Genomic DNA, 24,568 nt, shown 5'->3' on the forward strand with positions numbered 1-24,568 from the left:
TAGCTTTCGCCTCGAGATTCGTGCCCGATCAAGCTAATTTTGTGATGCCGTATCATGTATATTATTTTCAGTGACAATTTACGATTTATCTGAATTTAATTATATATAAATATTTTATATAACTCTTTTAAATTTATAAATTCTTTTATATATTTATATTATTTTTAATCTTACTTTTTAAATATTAAATTCATATACCATTATTTTCAATATTTAAATCCAATTAATTTATATAACATTTAAATATATTAAATATTATAAATTAAACAATAAAAAAAACTTTAAAGTTTAAACTGTGAAAATTAAATAGCTATTTAAATATTTTAAATAACAACTAAATTTGTACTATATAATGGCTGAGAGCAAAGTTTTGGCGTGCGAGTTATGGAGCAAGCCGCGTGGGTCCCACCGCATCCCAATCAAAACTGAATTACGGCTCATTGGTGGCCAACCAATTTGCGTCACGTACTCTCCACTAACCATTTCGACCGCAAACCTAAACCAAATAAGATCCGCTGACGTGGATCCCTTTCTACTTTGTTATTGGTGGTCATTTTAGTTTGGAAGCATCTGACGTTGCAAATAGCTTAACAGCACGCTAACGATTTTTTTATTTTAATTTTGTTTGGGATATTATTATTATTATTATTTGATAAGTTTTTAAGATTCATGAAGAGTACAAAGAAGAGGCAAGTAGCCAATTTGATTGCCTGATTGGTTCACGGGCAGCCAGATACTAATGTTTTTTGCGCTTAACCCCTCTTAAACAAGGTTATTACAAATTAAATCATTTTGTACTTTTACTTTTTTTTTTATTGACTTTTGTTTATTTACTTGAGGCTTTAGCTATCTTGGTTCTGTGATGTTTCTTCACAGTACATTTTTAGTTTTTACATTCGACATCTCACAAAAAAATGGTCTTGATTGGGCACGAATCTGAATGCAACATGTAGTTAAAACTTCCAAAATTAAATTGAGAAACGTTTAAACACTGAATTCAACAAACTTTTAGTAAAATTGAACATCTCAAAAAGATGAATCTAATTACACCAAAATTAATCAAATCCAAACCCAAATGAAAAAAAAGGGCTATAATTATATTTAAAAGCTTCAAAGAATTAATTGAACAATCAAATGACCTCCAAATTAGACATGTTGTAGTCGAATCGAGCGGCTAGACGAGACGAATCCAATGAGACCAATAGCATTCAATTCTAACATCAATAAGAAACATATGTGCTTGACAAACACTCAATAATCAAGAATTAATATGAACTGTCAGATAGAGCACTACGAATTTACCCTATATCTTCTTCATATTGATGCGACACGCCACTTCTAATAAATTATAAATATGCAACCATTCTTCACATGAAAAGGGGGAGGGAAGAGGAGGCTTAAACTATGCGTTAAAGACTCAAAGAGAGCTTTGATACTTGAAAAATTAAGGAACTCTACCCGGCACCATCGCTGATGAATCCTCATCGCCTGTCCGCTATTGCAATGCCGACTTCTCCACCTGACCGCTGTCACACACCGACTAAATTTATCTCTTATTACCATAACATGTCGACTACGGTCCCTCCGACCACTGTCACTAGACTATGATACTTCCAACCACTATTGTCCATCGGCTACATCCCTTATGACCATCGTCGTTCAAATACGATCCTTCTGACCACCGTCGCCCACTGATTATGATTCCTCCAACCAGCATCATTCATCTATAGCATAAATTGTCATGCCCCATAATCAAATTTGAAAGAATTATTATTTATCCTTCAATAATAACACTAACAACAACCATATTTATCTATTTTTTTCTTATTAATAATGAACTAATAGCCAAAATCATTATATTCATCAAAATATCAAATATAAATATGTATTCACATTTAAAATATATATATATATATATATATATATATATATATATATAATAACCAAGAGTTATATAATCACAACATACAATCTATTTGCTCCTAACCATAAAAGAATAACTAAATAGAAGTAATCAAAATAATAGATAAACCTGAAGGATCTTATAATTGCTCAGTCTTGCATCTTGATCATCTACCCTATCCTGAAAAACATTTAAACCATACATAATGAGTTGAAAAGCCTACCAGGTCACTATATCCTACATTTGAATTCAAAGCATAGTAAAGAAGCAATATGCATGTCATCAATCAATTTATAATAGTATCAGCCAATATGATCACAAATCTTTACATAAATAATAAATCACATGTAGTTGTGGTAAAATCATTAAAATAATAGAATAATATGATATGGATGCTAGTAAAATAGTACTATACTGAAATAGTATAATCGATAAACTAGTAAACTAGTAAATCGATATATCAATAAATCAGTGTGGAGCCGAATCAAATAAGTAGCAAATTATCCTTCCCAAATCATACATCATAATAGTAAGGAAATTATATAAATCAATAAACGTGAAATATCCATGAAAACTATTGGAATCCATAACAATGAAGTACAATCCGATCAGTATACACATGAAATTCAATCATTCTATATCAATATTCAATGAGTATTTATATCACATGCTCGATATAGAAATTATGTGCTTAGTAATAATAAATTAGTAACCAGTGAATCAATAGTAGTAACACTAACAGTGAATCAATATCAATATTAGTTATAGTATCAATATTCATAAAATTGATGGTAGTAACATTAAAAGAATAATTAGTAGAGTAGTTAAATATTGTCGTAACATGCATTCCAGTAATCATGCTAAATAAGTAAGGAGTTCTAGCTTGTGTGGTATTTTCCCAATAGTTCGTAAATTAGTAATTTATCATTGGCTCAGTAAACAGAGACATCACTCATTTCTCGTTGGCACAATAATAACTCCTTATAACTCCTAATTAGTGAATCAAGTGAATAAGTGGAGGATAACACCAAACTACATTATTTAAAGGAAAATCCCTTAGCCCATTATCATATACATGTATAAATTAATCTTCATCAAGTGTCAGTAATTCACCATTCTTGGTTTATTTTCACGCATTATTATTTTTATAGTATTATAAAAATAATAACAGCCAGTTATTACCCAACTATATGATCATTTATTAAGAATGATTCTATTAATAGTATGTCTATATTAAAATATCAAAGTTTTTATTTTGTGCAAATCATTTAAAATACAATAATTTCCATTTTATCTGGTGAAATTATGAAATCATTCAGTCAAAATGTCTAAAATAATGAGTACTGTAACATATAAAAAGTTGTAAGATCAAAGTTCACTAAATCCAAAGAAAATTTGATAAATTCAATTTAAAATAAATCATGTGATTCAAATCAAAATCTTTGAAAATAGAAATATGATAACAGTCACCTACCTCAATCTGAAAATTTTTGATAAAAAGGCAATTCGAACAAACACAAGATCACTTGATACTCAGGCCCGTAAAGTACTTCAATGTTGAATAAATAATTTATGATCAAATATTTTGATATGACTAATCACATTAAATGTTTTAGAATTTTGACTAAATTTATTAAAATGCTCACTTTAAAAGTATTATAAATTGACACATATTCTCCACATAGAAGAGATCCGAACTTGGATTGTAAAAGAACTTGGATATCTACAGAACTCCAAAGCTCCATTTAACATTTGACGCCTATGATCACTGCTGACCAACACTTTCGTCAGACTTTCATTATTTGATCTCTCAACTTTATCATCAAACCATTGCTCGATTGCCTTCATCAGACCATTAACTATTGTTACCAGATAGCCATCATTCGATTACCATCGCTCAATTGTTATTATTCGATAGTCTTCTTCTTATTAATGTCCCCTGATTTCCATTGTTTAATCATCATAGTTAGACTACTATCATCTAATAATTACATCATTATTATTCTTCCTTGCCATTTTTTTTAGATGTTTCACACTTAAAAATTCAAGTATCTAATAAATTTCTTTTTTTATTAATATATGTGCTAGTTTATGATACAAAACTTAAGAAGTAAAAATTATTTTTTTATTATAAAAATTTTTCTAACTCACAACAACTCTAAGCTCTACCACCCACTCTCTCTTCCTCTTTGAACCAAGAAATTATTCTATGTAGACTCCGGATGTAACTCTGTGTCCGAACAGAAATGAGATAGGATAGTTTTTTTTTTTTTTTTTATACATTTAGGGAACATGCAATTTTGAAGTTTTTTTTGTATTCTGCATATCATGCTTTATTTTTATCTTTATATTTGATTCATTTCGATAATATAATACTACATTCTTAAATAAACAGCTGATGAAGATGAAAACTGTATAGTTTTTTTCTTTTTGTTTGATTCAATTCAATAATATAATATCGCATGCTTAAATAAAGTCCATTGTGTACTTATTATATCGGTTGTGATGTTAAAATTTTGGCTTACGTCAGTGGACATTTTAATTAAACTTTAAATAAGCTGATGTACCATTATGTTTATGTGTTTTTTGTGATGTTTCATGCAATCCTCTATTTATCGTTATTGTGTACAGTTGTTGTGTATCTCTACTGTGTACCTCTGCTATGTACTGCTTTATAGTTTGGATAATATAATATTGCTTTCTTAAATAAAGTCCAATGTGATTTAGATGTAAGAAACAATCATGTGTTGGAAGCAATTATTTAACATTGACTAGAATTAGAACCCATTTATGGTGCAGGTTTACAACATTCTATATTAACAATCTGATTAAGAAATACTTAGTTATTTAGTATAGCTCATTTTTCGCTTTCATATATGTGGTGTTTTGTTTATTTTGATGTTGTGTACCACTGTGTACCGTCACTATGTATCGCTATTTACCACTGTAAATGAAAAAAAAAAAAAAAAAAAAAAAAATGGTTGAGGTTTGAAAAATGAAGCTGCTAGGAAGCTATCCCATGGTTTTTGTCCGAGTTGATTTATGAGCTTTATAATTAAATGTTTATAACCTGGATATGATATTAGATTAAGAGTTAAGACTATTAATAAAGCCTCATTTTCCTTGAATTCTAAGACAAGAAAGTGCTGCTACTTCAATAATTGTGACGATATTAATCCATTTAAGATTAATCAGGTCCTAATAATCATGGAACAACTTAAAGGCAACTCAACTAATTTGAGAGTCACCTATTTATGAAGCTTAGTATTTGTTATAAATGAATTTAGTTGGATTCAAAGCTTATGTTTGGTTCATATAAGCATGAATACACATCAATACCTAGTGCATTTTACACAGCAATGGTACATAGCGATACACATCAACAATACGTAACAATACACAGTAATACACAACAGTACACATCAATACATAGTAAAAAAAATGGATTTCTCACATAATTTATGTAATACATATATGTTAAAAAGTTAAGAAAACTTTAAAATGAACAAAAATATCACTGAAAATTTTACATAGTTGATTTACAGAAGCATGCGTTCTTCCATTAGGGCATATAAACACTGCGCTTTTACTACTGCAAATCATGGATAAAAAACGACTTAGAAACTTTAAAAACAAGCGGAACTTCAAAATTACTCTTCATTTTCAAATATTAAACTTAAAAAAAAGCCTACTTCAAAATTAACAGATTAGGTCGAATTCACCAGGGGGCGCTGCCCCTAAGAACCCAACATATTCCATAAGTGTACATAAAAAACTATTATTCCCTTTTATCTTCATTGGCTTGTCCTCCTCGGAGCTAATCTTCATATTCATTGGTTTTTTATCGTTTCTTCTTTCTCAGCTGTTATGAAAAGTTTATTGAACTAAAACCCTAAAAAATTTGGAACTTTCACGGTATTTCATTTAAAAAAGAGCGCAAATCCTAAACCTTAATATTTGAACAGGAAATTTTTAGGCCGGGTTGGCAAAAAAAATAATTAAATGTAAAATAGAAATGATTATCCTTGTGTATAATCTAAATATCATGATTTTATTGAAGTCCTAACACAAAATTAGGTCGCCCTGAATAATTTCTCCTCTCAACCCATCCCACCGCTGGCATCCCATACAGCTCGTTAACTCTTCCCAACGACGTTCAAAATCTAAAAAAATCAATTCCGTATCCTTCACGGGTTGCAAGAAAACAACTTCCATGTCGCCCACTATTTAAGCTCAATATGCCTTCCTCACTTTCCACGAGCTCCACAAGTAAAAAGGAGCAGGGCCGCCGAGCTCAAAACAACCATCTCAAGCTATTGCTTCGACTGAAACAATGTCAAGATCCGATATTTATCCCCTCTTCTTCCTCTTCTTGCTTCTCTCTTTCCGCACAGTTTTAGCTCAAAACCCCGTCTTTGCTTGCGACGTCGATGGGAATCCCAGCCTAGCAAATTTTGCCTTTTGTAATCGGAGTCTGGATATCGATTCCAGAGTGAAGGATTTAGTTGGGAGGCTTACATTGCAGGAAAAGGTTGGATTTTTGGGTAATAAGGCTGTTGCTGTGACGAGGTTGGGGATCCCAAGCTATGAATGGTGGTCGGAAGCGCTTCATGGTGTTTCTTATGTTGGTCCAGGAACCCATTTCTCGAGCTTGGTACCTGGAGCAACGAGTTTTCCTCAAGTGATTTTGACTGCTGCTTCCTTTAACACTACTTTGTTCACAGCCATTGGAAAGGTGAGATCTTGCTCTTTTTACAGCCTGTTTTTGAGTTGAAGAGCTTTTAGGAAAAGCAAAAACCCAATTTTGGTAGGTGTGTTTGTTGTTTGATTGATAGTTTCAGAGAACTCTCTCTCTCCCTCTCTCTCTCTCTCTCTCTCTCTCTGTTCTTCTTGCATTCCTAGTACTGAGGACAGAAATCTATTAGGCCCTGTTTGGTTTGATAGAATGGGGAGAAAGAAAATGAAAAATGGTTAGAAACATAATAGAAATTAGTTCTCATTTTGTTAAGGAAAAATGATGTGAATTTTTTTTTTGGATTGTTTGGTTGATGGTAAATTAATTGAGTTTTTAGTTATTGTGAGAAAGGGACAGAGAAAGTGGATTTTTTTTCATTTCTTAAATAAATATAATTATCTATTAATGATATCGAAATCAAATATCCACCATGAAATTATGAAGTAATAAATATTTCCATTCCTTTCAAAAAATTTTCAAACCAATCGCACCTTTTTGAAATCCTTATAGAAATTTGTATAAGAAGAAATTACCCATTTATATTCATTTATGCTTCAAGATTTGTGTTAATAAATCCTAAATAATGGGAATTTGTAATATATTTAAATGTGCACAAATCTCAACACACAATGGATGAAGATCTGCCGTTCCTTATACAAACTATTCTTAGCCTTTTGATCCCTTCTTCTAATGGTATTGAAGTCTTGCTGAATTTTATATGTTAATTTTGCTAAATTACTTGCAAAAAATCTTGGAATTAGGTGAGAACTAAATCAACCAGGAGGCAAGAGAAAAATTTAAGACATAAAAGTTACTTGTTATTATGTAGTTATAGATTTCCCTATGGTTTAAGGATTCATTTGAGACAGATTTCTTACTTCTTTTTTAAAACAACTTCCTAGTAAAATAACAAAATAGTAGTTGTCAAAAGCTGTCCTTTGTTTGGGACGATTTTCTTTCTACTTCTTAAAGCAGCTTCTTAGTATAATAATTTTAATTTTTGCACTAAGAAGCTGCTTTAAGAAATAATAAAAAAGATGTCCCAAACGAAGCCTAATTCTAAGTTTCTATAGCCCTAATTGTCTTAAATACAACATAAAGGTTATTCTCCCACTTTTAAATATTTTGAAAACCTTAAAACACCCTCAGTGAAAAGAAGGTCGATGCTCGATTAAATTTGCATTGAATGAATCAAAAATAAAAGATTACTGAAGCTTATTCCAATTAGTCCCAAACAGTTGGGATAAAACTAATGATGATAATAATGAAGCTCTGTTATCTTTTAATTTTGTTCTATGAATTATTCTTCATAACATTATTATTATTATTATTATTTGGTTGTTTATAAGATTTTTGAATTATCTCTCTGGTTTTTCTCTGCAATAATGTTGCTTTAGCCTGAAGTGTTGCATAAGATGTGGTTCCTTACCTTAAATTTGTTCAGATTTCTTTGTCAGTGGAGGGAGATCTATCTACTTTGCGTGTTTAGCTTCTTTAAATATTGGTTGGATCGTTCTTTATGGTAGTTTGGTTCTGTTTATCGACTGTTCATTTTTTTTTCTTCAAATAGAAATATTTCCATATGAAGAGAAACAGTATTGCATGGTTTGACTGAAAGCCCACTCATCTTCTATTTTCTTTATGTGAAATCATTACTTCTTAGTTGAGATGTCAATGTCTCTGTAGAGTAATTGAACTGCTGCCTTCTGATATTGTTTTCAAATCTGTTTAGAAGGTCACATGCTTATTTTTAGCTTTCATGAATATAGCAATCTGCTAATAAGGTGTGCGGACACCGAATGCCGTTTAGAGCCCAATGAAAATGTACCACGTCACCCTTACTCGGTACCGCGGCTCGGTACTGAGCTCGGTACTGCTTGGTACTGGATGACGTGGCTGCACCTGTTTGGCCTCTGGATGGTAAACTGTGTCCAGTGTCCGCACAGGATAATCTCTCGCTAATTGTATTAATGGTAACTTAAACATCTTTTAGGCTTGACATTGATACTAATTTCATTAAATCTTGTATAAATTAATTTTAGGTGGTTTCGACAGAGGCTCGAGCAATGTATAATGTGGGACTTGCTGGGCTCACTTTTTGGAGCCCCAATGTAAATATATTTCGAGATCCTCGGTGGGGGAGAGGGCAAGAAACCCCCGGCGAGGATCCATTGTTGTCAAGCAAATATGGTTCTTCCTATGTTAAAGGCTTGCAGGAAGCTGATGAACCTGATAAACTCAAGGTTGGAGCCTGCTGCAAGCACTATACTGCATATGATGTTGATAATTGGAAGGGGATTCAGCGCTACACCTTTAATGCAATTGTAAGTATAGCAAGCAAAGAATGAGAATCTGGTCATTCAATTTGATAGAGAGATCTCTTTTATTTAATTTTATGGTTATTTTGGAATTATTTGCTGGAAAAAAGGTAATGATAGATATGGAAAATAAATGCTTATTTGTATGAAAAAGTAAGCTTTAAAGAACTTTGTTATATGTTTTTTTCTTGAGTTTGGCATTAAAGAAATGTTATTCTTTAAATATCTATGTAGAATTAATTGATCTTGCAGCAATAAGTAAGGTTTTTTTTACCCTTTTTTATTGGGTTTTAGGTCACAAAGCAAGATCTGGGTGATACGTTTAATCCTCCATTCAAGAGCTGTGTGACTGATGGGAATGTGGCAAGTGTAATGTGCTCTTACAATCAGGTTAATGGAAAGCCCACTTGTGCTGATTCTGATCTTCTTGCTGGAACCATTAGAGGAGATTGGAAGCTTAATGGGTCTCTCTTTCTCTTCTTTTTCTCCCACATTTTCTCTAGCCTTTTAAAAACTTCAAAAGATTTGAATTCTAACTTTAAATGAATCCTTTATAAACTGCTCAACAATATGGAATGCTGTTTTTAAGAAGAATTAAAATTTAAATTTGATTGTTTGGTTTCTAAATCAGAATTTATTTGCTGCAGATATATAGTTTCTGATTGTGATTCTGTTGATGTGCTCTATAATAGCCAACATTATACTAAGACTCCTGAGGATGCAGCAGCTATAACCATCAAGTCTGGTAAGTTTTAGAACTACTACACATATAAAGACACAAGTAGCTAATCTCACATGATTTTTGCTCCCTCTAATGGCAAACTGGAAGTTGTCTCATCTAACAAGCACATGATATGTTCTTTGCTATAATACAATTATAAGCTTAACATGCATGACTGTAATCAATTTACAACAGGCCTTGATCTGGACTGTGGAACATTCCTGCCCCAGCATAGCCAGGCTGCAGTCCAAGCTGGCAAGTTGGCTGAGACTGATGTCGATCGGGCCATTGGCAACAACTTTGCGACCCAGATAAGACTTGGGTTCTTTGATGGCAATCCAAGCAAGCTCCCATACGGCGGGCTGGGTCCGAGCGATGTGTGCACTAAAGATAATCAAGAGTTAGCTCGAGAGGCCGCGAGGCAGGGGATTGTGTTACTCAAGAACTCTAATGATGCCCTCCCCCTCAATCCATCCAAGTTGGGATCTCTTGCAGTTATTGGCCCCAATATTAATGTCACAAAGACCATGATTGGTAACTATGAAGGTATATACTATTTTTCATACAACATGATTGTTCAATTGTGAATCAATCCAGAAAGATGAAAATTTTATGTATCATAGGAACACCTTGCAAGTACACAACACCACTGCAGGGTTTAATTCAAGCAGCCTCAAATTCGAAGATCACCGCGGTGCAAGGTTGCTCGGATGTGAGCTGCTCAGCCAACGGATTCCAGCTAAACCCAGCCAAGCAGGCGGCAGCACAGGCCGACGTCACCATCCTCATTGTTGGTGCAGACCAATCCATAGAGCGCGAGGGCTTTGACAGAACTGACCTGAACCTTCCAGGGCAGCAGACAGTCCTGGTTCAAGAGGTCACCAAAGCTGCCAAAGGCTTGGTGATCCTTGTGATCATGTCAGGAGGCCCATTTGACATAACATTTGCAAAGAATGATGACAAAATTTCTAGCATTCTTTGGGTTGGGTACCCTGGTGAAGCTGGTGGTGCTGCCATTGCTGATGTTTTGTATGGAAAGTTTAATCCAAGTGAGTTAACCATTATTGGTACTTTGTTTATAGGTTGAGCTAGTTTTGAGCTGTAAAACTGATTGTTTTGCTATTAGGTGGGAGACTGCCAGTTACTTGGTACCCTCAATCTTTTGCTGACAAGGTACCGATGACCGATATGCGAATGAGGCCCGATTCATCGACGGGCTACCCAGGTAGGACTTACCGGTTCTACACCGGTGATGTGGTCTATTCATTTGGAGATGGCTTGAGCTACACTAACTTCAAACACAAGCTAATAAATGCTCCCAAGCTCGTCTCTGTTCCTCTTGAAGAAGGGCATGAATGCTACAAAAAGAGCTGTAGCTCCATTGATGTTACGGAGAGTTTATGCCAAAATCTGGCATTCGATGTCCACATGAGAGTGGAGAATAGTGGAGCCATGGTTGGAGGCCATACTATATTTCTCTTCTATACGCCACCAAATGTTCATAACTCGCCAAAGAAGCATTTGCTTGGGTTTGAGAAGGTGAAGCTGGAGCCAAAGGCTGCAAGGAATGTGGTGTTCAGTGTGGATTTTTGCAGGGATATGAGCTTGGTTGATGAAATGGGAAATAAGAAAGTGGCATTGGGATCTCATGTGTTACATGTTGGAGATTTGAAACATTTCTTGACCGTTGGAGTTTGAGGAATTGGGTGAATTGGATCTTTTTATGAATTAGGGACTTCCAAAGGAAATCAAGAATTTATTTCCATGGAAGTTGTTTGATTCAATTGTAACCTTAAATAAGGTTTATTCTTCATTTGGCCATTTTTAATATGAATCCAATTGAACAGAAATTTGTGGATTAATTGATATCATATTTAGGGTTCTTGGAGCTCTACAGTTTTCTGAAATGCTCATTCTTATCATATATGTTTTCGAAAATTAATAAAACTATCACAAACAAATAAAAATATTATCTATATATGAATTAAAATTGACAAATAATAATAATAGTAATAAAGTTAAGGTTTCGTTTGGGACAGCTTTCTAACTATTTAAAGCAATTTTTTAGTACAAAAATTTTAATTTTTTTTTTTACTAAAAAGTAGCTTTAAGAAGCAATCAAAAACCATCTCAAATGAAGCCTGAATTTCTTTGACTTCTATTAATTGTCAAGATTATTCTTATATCTTCCTTATTAATTTAAAAACATCAATGACCTCCATATAGTTATATAAATGTTTGAATTCCATTAGGGACAATTTTTTGGCATTAAATGCTAGGTCAAATTTTGAGACAAATCTTATTGTGCTATTTATATTACAAAAATTATAATTAAATTTAGAATCGTCAGAACTTTAATTTCAATAAACTAACAATCAAATTGAGCATCTTGACAAAACAATTTCAATAACATAAAAAAAATGGTATGATTTTTCTTAATTATCATTTTTTTTTTTTACTTCCAATCATTTGAGATTGCCTCTAATTTACCTTTTAAAAAATATTAGATTCATGAAAAATGAAACAAGATACAATTATATATATAATTTGCTTGATAAAATTTCATGTAACCTCTTAGAAGAAAAGATTTCATGCTGCTTTACTAATATTTAAGGTTTCATATGAGACATTTTTATTGTTGTTTTCTAAAGCAACTTTTTAGTACGAGTTTTTTAAAAACAACGAAAAAAAGAGTAGCCAAAACCATCACGTTAGGTTGGACAAGTTTTTTGGGACAGTTGGGCAAATTAAGACTTCATTTGGGACGACTTTCTTACTGCTTCATAAAGCAGCTTTTTAGTATAAAAATTAAAATTGTTGTACTAAAAAGTTGATTTATGAAGCAGTAAGAAAGCCGCCTCAAACGAAGCCTAAGTCAAATTCACACGCACATTACATATACAAACTTCAAATTCATAATATCTTATTTGATAGCTAAAGTTTTCGACGGACAGACTAAGATGAGTTGCATACAGAACGTCCTTTTCAAAAAAAGTATAAAGCATTTAACACAAATATTAATATGTAATTAATATGAAAGGGTACTTTGTTGATGGCATGATCGTTACATGTCTACGTTAAATGTAGCAATCACTCCTTTATTGACCATAAATGAAACAATCTTTTCACTGATTTTGGCATCATCAAATATAAAATTTTGACTGGTTTTATATGAAAAAAAAAACAGTCATGATTAATTAGTTGCCTATGATTATTTTTTCAAGTTTTAATAAGAAATGGTAAGAAAATATTTCATCTCTAAATTTTCTTCAAATTTTTATATACTTAGTTTTAGTGTGGTATTGATATAAAATAATGTCATAAAAATTAAAAACTTGTTAAGGCTTTTGGGATATTTTTTTATGATTTTATCACTATTTTTTCACTGTTTTAAAAATATTTTTTTTAACTAAAATATTAAAAACTTGTTAAGGCTTTTGGGATATTTTTTTATGATTTTATCACTATTTTTTCACTGTTTTAAAAATATTTTTTTAACTAAAATGCTGATTTTGAAAGCAGTAAGAAAGTCATCTTTTATATATATACAGGAGGGGGCGGGGATTTGCGCATTAATCACAACTAGGGGTTAGATGAGCTCAAATGCAGGATCCAATGATTGGAGAGAGGACTCTCAACCAACAATCACAATAGTTCGGCCCAAATATGATATAGTAACTATCTAACTTTGATACGTCATGAAAATTTTTTTTGATCGTACTATATGTAATATTCTTATGCATTTTGTTCATGATAAGCTTCAAAGTCTTTGAAGTTATAATGAGATTAATATTATTTATAATATCTTAGGGCTACACTAATCTTAGTGCAAATTCAAAAGCTTTCAAGTCAATTATAATGCAAAACGTCTCATGAATAAAGAAGAAGATGAAGTGGAAGCAATCACATTAGTGGAATATTGTTAGGAGAAACTCCGCTTTGAAATCCTTCTTAGACTTCATTTGGAACAGCTTTCTTACTGCTTCTTAAAGCAGCTTTATAGTATAAAATTTTAATTTTAGTACTAAAAAATTATTTTAAGAAGCAATAAGAATGCCGTTCCAAATGAAACCTTAATCACAAGATGCTAGAAATATAAATGGAAAATAATTGAGTTATTTCTAAACAATTTAATGATTTTGAGGCTTATTTTGAATATTTTTTTTTTATCATGATTGACTAAAAAAAATACAATAGAGATAATGATTAAAAAGGTAAAAAATGCATATAGGCAAAAGATTAGGAATTCATCTGAAATGATAAGCTCAATTTGTCCAAATTTCAAATATTCTCTTTATAATTCCTTTATTATCTATTTTTAAATGCTATTGTTGTATTAAAATATTTAACTTAGCCATGAAAACTCATTAACAGTTGCTTCTAAGGTACATTATAAGTTAATGCTCATTAATTACTATATTGTCAATAATTGTATTTTTGTTTAAGCTTTTATATATATATTTTATTTTTATATTAAAAGCCTTGTATAATGATTTCATGGTTGTATGCATTGAAGCCCACAAAATATCATCCAATAAATAGAGATAGATCTGAGAGGTCATATCATCATTGTAATAAAAAGTGAGAAACAAAGTAAAAAAGTAAATTAAAATAATGAACAACTAAGACTTCGTTTGGGACGACTTTCTTACTGTTTCTTAAAACAAATTTTTAGTACAAAGTTTTTTAATTATTGTTCTAGAAAGCTGCTTTAAGTAGCAGTAAAAAAGCCATCCCAAACAAAGCCCAAGTCATCAAAAGTATGAAGTTGCTGAGACTTAAGACAGCCAAAATATATGTCACCACAAAAACAAGCTCATCATTTCAAATTATCCAAAAAAAAAAAAAAACTTACAATATCCAAAAATATATTAACTTTATTTCCATCTATTTAGCATAGCATGTGAAGAATCCTTTATCTAGATAATAGAATTTTAAAAGCTAGTAATATTAGTTGCGAGATTTTTCATCATTCCTTATATAGTAGACAATGCAATTAATAAAGAAGAGGTAAATGCTATTATATGTGATAGAGAAGTTGCCCATATCCAATATATGGTACAAAATTTAAAGGAGAGATGGGCTAAGTAAGAAAGCAATCATCTAAGGCATCATTTGGGATAACTTTCTTACTGCTTTCTAATATAAAAATTTCTAGTTTATAAACTTTTTGTACTCAAAAACTACTTTACGCAGCAGTAAGAATTATGTCCCAAATGAAGTCTAAGATAGCTAACTTTCAGAAAGAGCATTAGAGTAGAAATAAGAGAAATAAAGGTGATTGCATAAGTTGAGAAACAATAGCTACCCTTCCATGAGACCAAGAAGGGAAGAATTCATCTAAAACATTATTATTATAAATGGAGTAGTGAACATCATAAATGTATGTCTCAATCCAACAAACAACGAGAGAAGGAAAAAACCCTTAAGATTTAGCCTTCTAATGTAATGCTCCCTATTAAAAACATAAGAAGTTCTTCGAGTATCGAGCTTGGCACAAAATAAATTAGGTGGATTCCCATAGTTAAAATCATTCAGAATTAATTTCATTAGTCATAATGATATTATCCAAAGTGATTATATTTTTGAGTAAGTCTATATTGAGCTTGATGAGTGACAAAAGGCATCACATTCTTCAATTTCTTAGTTAGCACATTGACAATGATCTTATAAGAATAATTAAAAAGAGAAATAGGCCTAAAATTATAGATTTTATGATATTGAGAAGCCACATGAATGATCATAATGACAATGACCTTTGCTTGTTTAGGTAACTTATTGCACAAAAGAAATTATTTAATTGCAATGCAAATGATATCACCTATTATATCCGACGAGAAAAAATATTAATTAAATAAAGAACAATCAAACCTAGATGCTAAAATTTTAGAATCTAAGAAGACCACCCTCTTGGATTTCTTATTAGGAACATGAGAAGCAAGATTAGACAAATAAGTTAGGAGAAATAGAGCTACAAACATTTATGAATTCAATTTAGGAGCAATATCATGTGGTGGGAGAGAACAATTACTAAAAAATAACCAACTATGACCATAAAAATATCCACACAAGAGAAATGTCATTTATTAAGAATATATAGCTCTTTAGTGAAAATAAATAAATAAATAAATAAAAAGATAGCTCTTTAGTGTAATTAGATTTTTTTTTTATGGCATTTAGGTCTAACAAAGAGATAGTGGAGGTCATCCTCTCAATTAGTTAACCACTTTGCTTTAGGCCTCTTAACAAACCAAGAAGCGTGAAGCCTCTTGAGCTTCAAAGCCTATTATTAGTGTCTTTCGCCACTTGATAGAGTTATCATGGTCATCAAGATTGAAATTAAGGAGGTGATGTAGCTTAGCTTAATCGTATGTAAGAGCTTTAATAGAGTTAGAGAAGTGCTTAATAGATGATCAATCATGCTCATTGAGCTTGTATTTTAAAAACTTGAGCTTATAATAAATTGAAGAAATAGAGTCATAACTACAAAGAAGAGACCATATAAGCTAAAAAATTAAGATATAGTTAGGTGAATGAGTAAAAAAAAAATTTAAATATGGAATTTTGACTTCTACAAGATGTAAGATGATAAGACACAGCGAGAGTTAAGACGACAAGAAAATAATGATCATAACAAAATGGATAGAGAATTTTGTAGACGAAAAAGGAAAATAGTCCAACCAAGTCAAGTTATCAAAATAGATGATTAGAGTTTCACACAAAATAGAAAAAGATGAGAATCAATTAGAAATTTATATGATATAAAGAAATAAATCCTAATAAAATCCCAAACATCCAAAAGGAAGATACTATAATTTTAATTTCTTGTGTGTAACTTATTTTGATAGTCCTTTATCTATACCTTTCAATCTTTCATACATATGTATACTTTTAAATTTGTTGACCTTTGGCTCTTAATATTTATAAAGAAAACATAGTTAAACAAAGTAAAAATAGCAAACATTTAGAAACAATAAACAGAGTATGCTACCTCCATAAACCTTTCATCTCAATTATGCAATATAAATAAACCACAGCAATCAACTCCCCTTTATCCAAAATCAAACCAAAACAATGGGAATGAAATTATTGTTGGGGGATTTACATGCATACCACTTTATTTCTTGTATATTACATATTTAACACCTAATACTTAAATATTACACTACTACCACCCAAACACTATTTTTACAACAAGAATACCACCCCGTCAACAACATCGCTCACTCTGTCTCTTTCATTCTTCCAGCATGAGCTTTCCGCGCGAGAATAGGTTTTTTCCGGCAAGTATGTCTGAAGCGACACTTTCCAAGTGCACTCAGTTTCTGCATTTCTCGGATGAGCTCTGCTCCTTTTTCTTCCCTAGTTATTCTTCTCTATGCGTTTCTGCATTAGCTATCCTCCTTTTTCTTCCCAAGTTAAACTTATGGTTTGCGAACATAAGAAATACTTATGTTTTTGTAGAAGATAGTGTGGCTTCAAGATCAGAAAACTTATGTTTTGTTCGTTTTCAATTGAAGAGTCAATGGATTGGGAAATATAACTAACATTATTCTAAGGGATGGGTATGAGAGCTGCCTTACATATGCAAATGAGCTGGAATTAGTTGCATGTCTTTAATCTGCTACTTGCCCGAGGTAGACGCAGATGTCTTGGATGCATTTTTAAAACCTTGCTTTGTATAAACTTATCAAATTGATTATACTAGTGACTGGGAGAATTGTTTCAAACCATATATAGGTTTATTCAAGTGGCATATATTTCCATTATCTCCATCTGTGAATCCTTCCGGCTTCAATTCAGTTAAAGAAGATGCAAAAGAAACTACAGTTTTCACCAGAACAAAAGGACAACAGAGGGTTCCACGAGAAATGTGCTGGAAGGCTTCAGTGCAAGCAATGAGGACGTTCCGTCCTTGGGTGGTTAGGTATTGCCGAATGAGAGAGACGGAGTGAGGGATTCTATTGACGGAGTGGTATTTTTGTTGTCAAAATAGTTTTTGGGTGGTAGTAGTGTAATATTTAAGTATTGGGTGTTAAATATGTAATATACAAAAAAAAGTGGTATGCATGTAAATCCCCCATTATTGTTTGGATAGGGATGATTGTGCATTCTGTTTGATCGGTCTTACTTTTATGGATTACCAAAACTAATTGGCTTCATAATTTTATCATCCAAACTGTCCAAATCTATCGAATACATTTTGATCCTCCATCTCTCTCCTCAATGGCCAAAACCAATCCCATCCAATCTTATCCCACTCTCTCTCTATCTCTCTACGCCTTTAAGCCAATCCAATCCAATCCCACACAGCTTGTTAACTCTTCCCAACGACGTTAAAAATCTAAAAAAATCTATTACGTATGCTTCACGGGTGGCAAGAAAACAACTGCCATGTCGCCCACTATTTAAGCGCAACAGAGCTACTAAGTAATAAGGAAAAGGTCTGGCGAGCTCACAGCGCCCATTTCAAGCCATTCTTTCTAATGAAACAATGTCAAGATACGATCTTCGTTCCCTCTTCTTCCTCTTCTGTCTTCTCTCTATCCGCACTGTTTCGGCTCAAAACCCCGTCTTTGCTTGCGACGTTGATGGGAATCCCAGCCTAGCAAATTTTGCTTTTTGCAATCGAAGTCTGGATGTTTATTCCAGAGTGAAGGATTTAGTTGGGAGGCTCACATTGCAGGAAAAGGTTGGATTTTTGGGAGATAATGCTGGTGCTGTGCCGAGGTTGGGGATCCCAAGCTATAGATGGTGGGGGGAGGCGCTTCATGGTGTTTCTAGTGTTGGTCACGCCACACATTTCTCGCCCTTAGTGCCTGGCGCGACGAGTTTTCCTCAAGTGATTTTGACTGCTGCGTCCTTTAACACAACTTTGTTCAAAGCCATTGGCAAGGTGAGAGCTTGCTCTTTTTGCTACAATAGGGGTGTAAACGAGTCGAGTCGAGTCGAATTTTGGCCCTTATCGAGCTCGGCTCGTTAGATAGAAAGCGAGCTCGAACTCGAGCTCGAGCTCAGCTCGCGAGCCCATAAACGAGTCGAGCTCGAGCCGGCTCGCGAGCCGGCTCGGCTCACTTACTCCCCTAGCTACAACCTGTTTTTGAGTTGATGAACTTTAAAGTAAAAAAAAAAATAAAACAGATTTTGGTGGGTGTGTTTGGTGTTTCATTGATTGCATCAGATCTCTCTCTCTCTATTCCTCTTGCATTCCTAGTACCGAGCACAGAAATCAATTAGGCCCTGTTTGGTTTGATAGAATGAGTAGGGAGTAAATGACAAATGAGTGAAATGAAATTGATAAGAAATAGAATAAAACTTAGTTTTCGTCATTTTGTTTGGTTAAGGAGGAAATTAGTGAAAATTTATTATTAATTTTTGTTTATAAGATTTTTGGATTATCCCTTTGTTTTCCTCTATGTAATAATGATGCTTTGGCGTGAGGTGTTGCTTAAGATCATCTCCAACCGAAAAACTCATTTTTCACTCCAAAATGCAATAATATTTTAACATGTAGTAATTCATCTCTTGCCAAAGTCTATTTCTTAACACAAAAAAGAATATTCCGTTTTAAATGTGAGATGCAATGGGTAGACTCACCGCCTTGCTCAAGTCATTAATCCCAAACTTTTTCAGCACCTCCCAAACATAACTTCTTGTGAAAGCCAAACCTTTCCAACTGCCTTGTCCCTCATAATCTTCATGCCAAGGATTTTGAGAGTTTTACCCAACTCCATCTCAAAATGTTTTGATGGTTGTTTCTTCATCCTATCAATCTTAGTCTTGCTGACAGATGCAATCAACATATCATCAACATATAGAAGCAAGTAGATGAACTCACCGTTGGCCAATTTCTTGAAATATGCACAATGATTATACTGTCTCATTGTGTACTCCTCTCTCATCATGAACTAATCAAGCTTATTGTGGTGACTGCTTTAACCCATATAAAGGCTTGTCTAATATGCAAATCAAGTTTATAGATTTTCTCCTGCATTTCTTCGTGTAAGAATGCAGTCTTCACATCAAGATGCTCCAGAATCAGATCATAGTGAGCAACAAGTGCTAGGAGACACAAATCGAGGGATGCTTGAACATTACGGAGAACACCTCATCATAATCAATCCCTTCTAGTTGTACAAACCCTTTTGCCACCAACCTAGCATTGTACCACACATCAGCTCCATGAGATCATTCCTTCTTTGCATATACTCATTTGCACCCAATGGCTTTTCTTCCTAAGAGATTTCATTTCTTTATCTATAGCCTTCTTCCAAAGATCACCTTTAGGAATGTCCACTACTTGTAGTGATTTGGAATTTCAGCCTCTATTGTAAAAATGCAAATGCAATGTGATCCCTTTACCAAGATGACTTTAGGACATTCTAAAACCTTTTCTTATTCCTCATAATAGATTCCTGAACTAGAATCTCATCCTCAGCATCATCTTCTACCTCCTGATCTGTAGCTGAATCAGGTGCCTGGGTAGAGCTTATCGGCTTTTGTGGAGCAAATAGAATTGTATCAAACTCTAATTTATGCAGTGTATTTGTGGTCCCAGTGGAACTCTCCACTTTCTTTAAGTCTCGAGGCTTCAACATGGTCGTCTCATAAAAAAGTAACATCCTTGCTGATGAAAAATTTCTTATCTATTGAATTATAGAGTTTGAAGCCCTTGAATCCACGTCTGAAGCTAATAAATATTGCCTTCCTCGCCCTTGGTTCCAATTTATCATTCTAAGCATGATAATAAGTTGGACACCCAATGCTCTTAAATGCTGATAATCTCTAGCAGGATGTCCTGACCATATCTCCTTTGGTGTCTTCTTCCCAATAGCTGCAGAAGGCAGATGGTTCTCTAAGTAACAGACAAAGCGATTTATATGATTCGTTGGAGATGCTTACGTCCACGGGGAGGGGATGATTTCACTAAATTGGAGAAACAAATAGGAATTACAAGACTCTCAAGCTCTCTCTCTATCTCAACAACATCCCCTCAGACTCTATTTATAGATTTGAGACAAAATAAATTAGGAAATAGCTTCCTAATATAACTCCTAACAAATCCTAATCAAATCAGCAACATATGAAAAAAAAAATACTCAATTTAATACATTAGTTTAATATCATAGCTTTCCGAACTAAAAAAACTGATTTGATTTGAAATTAATACCGAATCAACATCAAGACCATAGCAATCTGCTAAGTAATAGAAAGAGCTGTTTATAATGTAAACTGTAAATTGAATTTGTTGTTATACTAATTTCACTTAATCTTTTTTTAATTAATCTTAGGTGGTTTCGACAGAGGCTCGAGCAATGTACAATGTGGGACATACTGGGCTAACTTTTTGGAGTCCAAATGTAAATATATTTCGAGATCCCCGGTGGGGGAGAGGGCAAGAAACCTCAGGTGAGGATCCATTGTTGACAAGCAAGTATGCTTCTTCCTATGTTAAAGGCTTGCAGGAATCTGATGAACCTGATAAGCTCAAGGTTGGTGCCTGTTGCAAGCACTATACTGCATATGATCTTGATAATTGGAAGGGGATTAACCGCTTGACCTTTAATGCAATTGTAAGTATAACAAGCAAAGAATGAAAGTCTAGTCATTAAATTTGATAGAGAGCCTTTTTTATTTAATTTTATGTATACTTTTGGAATTAATGAAATATTCTTCTCTATATCGCTACGGAGTTTTATAGAATTATTTGATCTTGCTTCAACAATTAAGATTTTTTTGTCCTTTTTTTTGGGTTTTAGGTCACAAAGCAGGATCTGATTGATACCTTCAATCCACCATTTAAGAGCTGTGTGATTGATGGGAATGTGGCAAGTGTAATGTGCTCTTTCAATCAAGTTAATGGAAAGCCCACTTGTGCTGATTCTGATCTTCTTGCTGGAACCATTAGAGGAGATTGGAAGCTTAATGGGTCTCTCTTTCTCCTCATTTTCTCCTTCTTTTTCTCTAGCCTTTTGAATACTTAAAAAGATTTGAATTCTGGAATTGAAATTCCTTGATGTATAACTTTACATTAATTCTTCGTAAACTACTCAAAAAATACAAAATACTACTTTTAGAATATTTGAATTTTATTTATGATTATTTGGTTTCTAAACAAAAAATTTCTTGTTGTAGATATATAGTTTCTGATTGTGATTCAGTTCAAGTGCTCTACAATAACCAACATTATGTTAAGACTCCTGAGGATGCAGCGGCTATTACTATCAAATCTGGTAAGTGGTAGAACTACTTCATATACACTGACACAGTTTGTAAATCCCACATGATTTTTAATCCCTCTAATTGCTAAATGTGAAACCCCTTAAGTAAAAGAAAGCTAACTCTTAAACATCAAGGCACCTTTTGGTGTAATGGATAAAATTTATATAAGAAACTCCACAATTAAGTGTGCTTTCATCCTAGAGCAATTCTAGGATGGATGACCTACTGGAAAGTTACACCAACAAGATAAAGGCTATTAGGCCAAAGCGGACAATATCTCGATACTTAAGAGTTTGGAGTGTTACACTAAATGTGTAAGATGAATACATAATAGCAAATTGAAAGTTATATTTCCCTATTTTCTTGAGTTAAAATATATTGAGTATGCTTGAAATAAACAAATAGTAAGTAGAATCTACTTAGCCAATAGTCATCTAACAAATACATGACATGTTATTTGTTATAATGCATTTATAAGCTTAGCATGAATGATTGTAATAAATCTGCAACAGGCCTTGATTTGGACTGTGGACAATATCTGACCAAGTATAGCGAGGCTGCAATCCAAGCTGGCAAGTTAACCGAGGCTGATGTCGATCGGGCCATCACCAACAACTTTGCGACCCAGATAAGACTCGGGTTCTTCGATGGCAATCCAAGCAAACTCCCTTACGGTGGTCTGGGTCCGAGCGATGTTTGCACTGAAGATAACCAAGAGTTAGCCCGAGAAGCGGCAAGGCAGGGGATTGTCTTACTCAAGAACTCCAATGATGCCCTTCCTCTCAATCCCTCCACATTAGGATCTCTTGCAGTTATTGGCCCCAATATGAATGTAACAAATACCATGATTGGTAACTATGCAGGTATTCCTTATATGGAGAAGATTGGCAATAATTTGTCATTCTGAGACTTATGGTTATAATTGTGAATTAATCTAAAAATATGATATTTTTCTGTATTATAGGAACACCATGCAAGTACATAACACCACTTCAGGGTTTAATTCAAGCAGCCTCAAACTCGAAGGTATTTGCCGTGCCAGGTTGTTTGGATATCAAATGCTCAACTAATGGATTCCAGCTAAACCCAGCCAAGCAGGCGGCGGCACAGGCCGACGTCACCATCCTCATTGTTGGTGCAGACCAATCCATTGAGCGTGAGGGCTTGGACAGAGCTGACCTCAACCTCCCAGGGAACCAGACAGTCCTGGTTCAAGAGGTCACCAAAGTTGCCAAAGGCTTGGTGATCCTTGTGATCATGTCAGGAGGCCCATTTGACATTTTATTTGCAAAGAATGATGATAAAATCTCTGGCATTCTTTGGGTTGGGTATCCTGGTGAAGCTGGTGGTGGTGCAATTGCTGATGTTTTGTTTGGAAAGTTTAATCCAAGTGAGTTTACTATTATTACTACCTTGTTCTTAAGTTGAGCTAGTTTTGAACTCAAAAATTGATTGTTTTGCTATCAGGTGGGAGATTGCCAGTTACTTGGTATCCTCAATCTTTTTCTGATAAGATACCTATGACGGATATGCGAATGAGGCCTGATTCGTCAAGTGGCTACCCAGGTAGGACTTACCGGTTCTACTCCGGCGATGTGGTATATTCATTTGGAGATGGCTTGAGCTACACTAACTTTGATTACAAGCTAAAAAATACTCCCAAGCTTGTCGCTGTTCCTCTTGAAGAAGGGCATGAATGCTACGAGAAAACTTGCAATTCCCTTGCTGTCACAGATAGTTTGTGCCAGAATCTAGCATTTGATGTGCACTTGCGAGTGAAGAATGGTGGCGCCATGGCCGGAGGCCATACAGTCTTTCTCTTCTACACGCCACCGGAGATTCATAATGCTCCAAAGAAGCATTTACTGGGGTTTGAGAAGGTGAAGCTGGAGCCAAAGGCTGTAAGGAATGTGCGGTTCAGGGTGGATTTTTGCAAGGATATGAGCTTGGTGGATGAAATGGGGAACAAGAAAGTGGCCTTGGGATCTCATGTGCTCCACGTTGGAGATTTGAAACATTTCTTAACCGTTGGAGTTTGATGGGTAGGGTGAATTGGATATATTTATGAATTAGGGACTTCCAAAGGAAATCAAGAATTTATTTCCATGGAAGCTATTTGATTGAATTATAACTTTAAAGAAAGTTTATTCCTTTTTGAGCAATTTTTAATATGAATCCAATTGAAGAGAAATTTGTAGATTAATTGATATCATATTGCTTCTTGAGCTCTATAGCTTTCTAGAATGCTCATTCTTATCATATATGTTTTTGAAAATTAATAAAACTATCATAGACAAATAAAATATTTTCTATATATGAATTTAAGTTGACAAATAATAATAATAGTAATAAAGCTAAGGTTTGGCTTGCGATGGCTTTCTTACTACTTCTTAATCCAGCTTTTTAATACAAAAATTAAAATTTAATTTTTTTAGTAACGAAGAATCTCATAATCTCAGGTTGAAGCAGAGTAACGGATGCAGAGAACAAAGAGCAAGAACAGGAAGAGAATGCAAGGACTGTATTGCCTAAACAGAGATAATACATTGGTATTTATAGCATATGGGTGAACGTTCCAGAGCCAGCCATTATCAAGAAGCTAAAGATTACAATGGCTACTTAATTACATTAAATGGTTTTGTTCTAATACCCCTACAAGTTGATGGATC

General features: G+C 33.6%; 2 protein-coding genes across 2 annotated transcripts; both read left to right on the plus strand.

The window, feature by feature from the left end:
• The first annotated feature begins 5,985 nt into the window (after window positions 1-5,985).
• On the plus strand, window positions 5,986-11,565 carry LOC110096253 (beta-D-xylosidase 4). Its single transcript, XM_020822107.2, has 7 exons — window positions 5,986-6,638; window positions 8,681-8,962; window positions 9,251-9,420; window positions 9,604-9,701; window positions 9,873-10,223; window positions 10,301-10,726; window positions 10,804-11,565. The coding sequence occupies exons 1-7, from the start codon at window positions 6,237-6,239 to the stop codon at window positions 11,373-11,375; spliced, it is 2,301 nt and encodes a 766-aa protein (XP_020677766.1). The 5' UTR covers window positions 5,986-6,236; the 3' UTR covers window positions 11,376-11,565.
• A 6,597-nt stretch (window positions 11,566-18,162) lies between these two features.
• On the plus strand, window positions 18,163-23,938 carry LOC110096254 (beta-xylosidase/alpha-L-arabinofuranosidase 1-like). The gene is made up of 7 exons (XM_020822108.2): window positions 18,163-18,573; window positions 20,969-21,250; window positions 21,437-21,606; window positions 21,813-21,910; window positions 22,412-22,762; window positions 22,864-23,289; window positions 23,367-23,938. The coding sequence occupies exons 1-7, from the start codon at window positions 18,172-18,174 to the stop codon at window positions 23,936-23,938; spliced, it is 2,301 nt and encodes a 766-aa protein (XP_020677767.2). The 5' UTR covers window positions 18,163-18,171.
• The last annotated feature ends 630 nt before the right edge of the window (window positions 23,939-24,568 follow it).

Source organism: Dendrobium catenatum, unplaced genomic scaffold (genome assembly GCF_001605985.2).
Source record: "Dendrobium catenatum unplaced genomic scaffold, ASM160598v2 original_scaffold_209899, whole genome shotgun sequence".
In the NCBI taxonomy this organism is placed as follows: Eukaryota; Viridiplantae; Streptophyta; class Magnoliopsida; order Asparagales; family Orchidaceae; genus Dendrobium; species Dendrobium catenatum.

What these genes read in the sequence shown, in the direction of transcription:
- LOC110096253 (XM_020822107.2), top strand. Translation starts at nt 6,237, where the DNA reads ATGTCAAGATCCGATATTTATCCCCTCTTCTTCCTCTTCTTGCTTCTC. An exon ending in GCTACACCTTTAATGCAATT is followed by an intron (nt 8,963 to 9,250) that starts GTAAGTATAGCA and finishes ATTGGGTTTTAG; the next exon opens with GTCACAAAGCAAGATCTGGG. An exon ending in CATGATTGGTAACTATGAAG is followed by an intron (nt 10,224 to 10,300) that starts GTATATACTATT and finishes TATGTATCATAG; the next exon opens with GAACACCTTGCAAGTACACA.
- LOC110096254 (XM_020822108.2), top strand. Translation starts at nt 18,172, where the DNA reads ATGTCAAGATACGATCTTCGTTCCCTCTTCTTCCTCTTCTGTCTTCTC. An exon ending in GCTTGACCTTTAATGCAATT is followed by an intron (nt 21,251 to 21,436) that starts GTAAGTATAACA and finishes TTTGGGTTTTAG; the next exon opens with GTCACAAAGCAGGATCTGAT. An exon ending in GTTTGGAAAGTTTAATCCAA is followed by an intron (nt 23,290 to 23,366) that starts GTGAGTTTACTA and finishes TTTTGCTATCAG; the next exon opens with GTGGGAGATTGCCAGTTACT.